Genomic DNA, 3,130 nt, shown 5'->3' on the forward strand with positions numbered 1-3,130 from the left:
TTGAACATTAAAACATGACATTGTCATAACGTTTAAAAATGGTAAAATGTAACATTACTCTAACGTTAAGACAACAGAAACGTTCCTAGAACTTAAAAAAAACTAGCCGTTTTTAACGTTGGCAGAATGTTTTTGGGAACATTCGGGAACTTTCAGGGAACGTTCTTGGAGCTTTTTATTTCTAGCTGGGTTTGATTATAGTAGTGAATTGTTATCAGGAAACACACACAAAGGGCTTATCTACCAAAGTACTATTTAAAATATGTTATATTCTTATTCTATATTGTTTTCAAATGTTTGTTAAGATTAACATAAGACTAATATTTTTTTCTTTAATATCGTATAATGTTGAGAACAAGTTCAACTGGAGCTCTGCTGTGTCGTCTAGCTGGTATTGTGGTGGTTGTTGGTTTTGTGTCTTTATACCCCATGTGTTTCTATACTTCTAGAATTTATACCCCATTGCCTGCACCTAAACAATGTTTAGAAAGACTCAATCCGGAGGCACAACTCTCTTCTCCGAAGGAAGAGAAACCAATACTGTTGTTATGGGTCTGGCCTGAAAACTACACGTTCGATCTGAGTGACTGTAAAACTATTTACAATATTGACAGCTGTCAGCTGACCGACGACAGATCTCTCTACAACAATACAGATGCTGTCCTTGTTTTTCATAAGGCTGTTTGTCAGAACCTGACCAACCTTCCTCCTTCTACTCGGCCCCCGTTTCAAAAGTGGATATGGATGAATGTAGAATCACCAACTAACACAAAGAAAGTGCCAGGGATTGAAAACCTGTTTAATCTGACTCTCACTTATAGAGAGGACTCTGACATTCCTGTGCGTTTACGACTAAACAGCAAAAAGATCCCAGATGACCATTTTAAAATCCCCAAGAAGGACAAATTGGTCTGTTGGATAGTAAGTAACAAAAATTTTACAACCGGTGTCCGGGAAAGAATCACTTACTATAAAACACTTAGAAGGTACATCAAGATACACGTTTATGGAAAAGTACGTGGATCGTTCATGGATTATAAGGATTACTATCCCACCATAGCTAGCTGCAAATTTTATCTCTCTTTTGAGAACTCCATTCACAAGGACTACATCACTGAGAAGTTAAATGGACCTCTGTCAGTAGGAACAGTACCTGTGGTGCTTGGACCTCCCAGAAAAAACTATGAAAAGTTTGTACCAAGTGACTCCTTTATTCATGTGAACGACTTCCCAGATGCAAAGTCACTAGCAAAATATCTCTTGTATCTGGACATGAATAATGATGCATATCGCAAGTATTTTAACTGGAGGAGATATTTCTCAGCACAACCTCATTTAATATTACAAAACCAAGAGTTTATTTTGCCTATTTGCACGGCCTGTGATTATGTAGGAAAACACAGGGAATATAAAGAAGCTCATGATATTTACGAGTGGTTTTTCAGTTAACGTCACATCAGATTAGATGCTATCTGTAGTTTTGGCATCTCTATCACCATCTCTGTTTGAATAAAAAAATGAATCCATATACCATTCATATGAAGACTTTGTACATACACTGTAAAAAATTGCTGTTAAAAAACAGCCAAATTTAACAGTATAATTCTGTTTTTTAACAAAAACAGAAGTATACTGTTAAATTCTGCATTCTGTAAAAAATCAGTTCTCAGAATAATGTGAATTTACAGCCCTGAGAGTCCACCGTTTAAGACTGCGTCCCAAATCACACCCTACACCCTCATTCACTATTCCCTACATTAGTTTCCTAATGATCCACCTGAAATCAAGTCAATGAGTTCAGAAACTGAAGCATTAATGATGGACACCTGCTGCCAACAAACAGAATCACCAAAGAAAACATAAACAAAAAAAGAGAAGACATGAGCAGAAACATTTACAGACACAAAGACTTAGATGAACATCAACTAAAAATAACACAAAACATTAAACATCTCCATATATCACCAGAGGAGAATTAAACATTTACACAAACACCATTACCGCCATCTTCACTTATAAACCACTTTGACTTTATTTCTGTTATACATTTACAAAAGTTCTTACTGAGAACAAACATGTGTTTACTAGACTTTACAAGCATTTTCTTTAAAGTCACCATTATGGTGATCACTGTTTTCATTAGTTGGGCTCTTGACTTGGTGTTCAGTCTGGTTGCTGTAACTGTGTCTTTATGAAGCATGTTTGTTATGCCAAAGAAAACCAAGAGATGTTAGAGTCTCATGAGGTTGGGTGTCTGATTATTGATCAGTAGTTTCTCTCGCCAGCCTTAAGAAGCTTAAACATAACAATTAATAGTACTTAGGGATGTTTATGATCGAGTATTTACATATTTGAATCAGAATCATTACAACTATTATTATTACAGTAATTTGATATCTTGACAGAATTGTATACATATGGACTTTGGTGAACGTGAAACCCTAGCCCTCAGCTGACACACACAGACATCAAGAATCAGCCTATGATTCTCAACTATGGTGACAAAAGAAAATGGGAAAACAGTTCATCTGCATAATTTATTCATGCTGCAATGCATGCTGGGAGTCATGAATGAGTTTTGTACTATGCTGATACCCAGCATGCATTGCAGCATGAAGCTTTTCATTTGATAGTCACCATTGTTGGGATTCATGGCCTGATTCTTGATGTCTGTGTGTGTAGTTTGCTTGTGTTTTTTATTTCATTTATTCCCAATGTTTTTAAGATTCCTCTGGCTACCTCAATACTCAGTTTCTGTCACATTATAAGACTACTACAAAGAGTTTCGTACCATCTAACCACTTATGAGCTTCTGCATAAAGTCAGTAAATTACTTTTAACTCATGACACTAACACCATAATGGTCATTAGTCAGTGATAATACTTTACTTATACTTTTTTGCCATATTCAATGTCTTTCAAATCACATTGAAAAGATCTGAATAAATATAACACCAAAGGGCAAACCCAAGGATCAAGAGTCCTACTAAAGCAACCGCTGATCACGAGAATGGTAACTATTATTTAGGGATCAGACTATTAGACTAGAGCTGTCCAAACTCAAAACAACTTGCACTGACATATCTTAAAATACATCAATGCCCTTTGTTTTGCCTGAAAATGCACAGAA

At 35.8% G+C, this 3,130-nt stretch overlaps 1 protein-coding gene across 1 annotated transcript; it reads left to right on the forward strand.

The window, feature by feature from the left end:
- The first annotated feature begins 287 nt into the window (after nt 1-287).
- LOC141356136 (4-galactosyl-N-acetylglucosaminide 3-alpha-L-fucosyltransferase 9-like) lies at nt 288-1,851 on the forward strand. Its single transcript, XM_073860120.1, has one exon. It carries the CDS (start codon nt 346-348, stop codon nt 1,447-1,449), a length of 1,104 nt encoding a protein of 367 aa, XP_073716221.1. The 5' UTR covers nt 288-345; the 3' UTR covers nt 1,450-1,851.
- The last annotated feature ends 1,279 nt before the right edge of the window (nt 1,852-3,130 follow it).

The sequence above is a fragment of the Misgurnus anguillicaudatus genome, chromosome 3 (genome assembly GCF_027580225.2).
Source record: "Misgurnus anguillicaudatus chromosome 3, ASM2758022v2, whole genome shotgun sequence".
Lineage (NCBI taxonomy): Eukaryota > Metazoa > Chordata > Actinopteri > Cypriniformes > Cobitidae > Misgurnus > Misgurnus anguillicaudatus.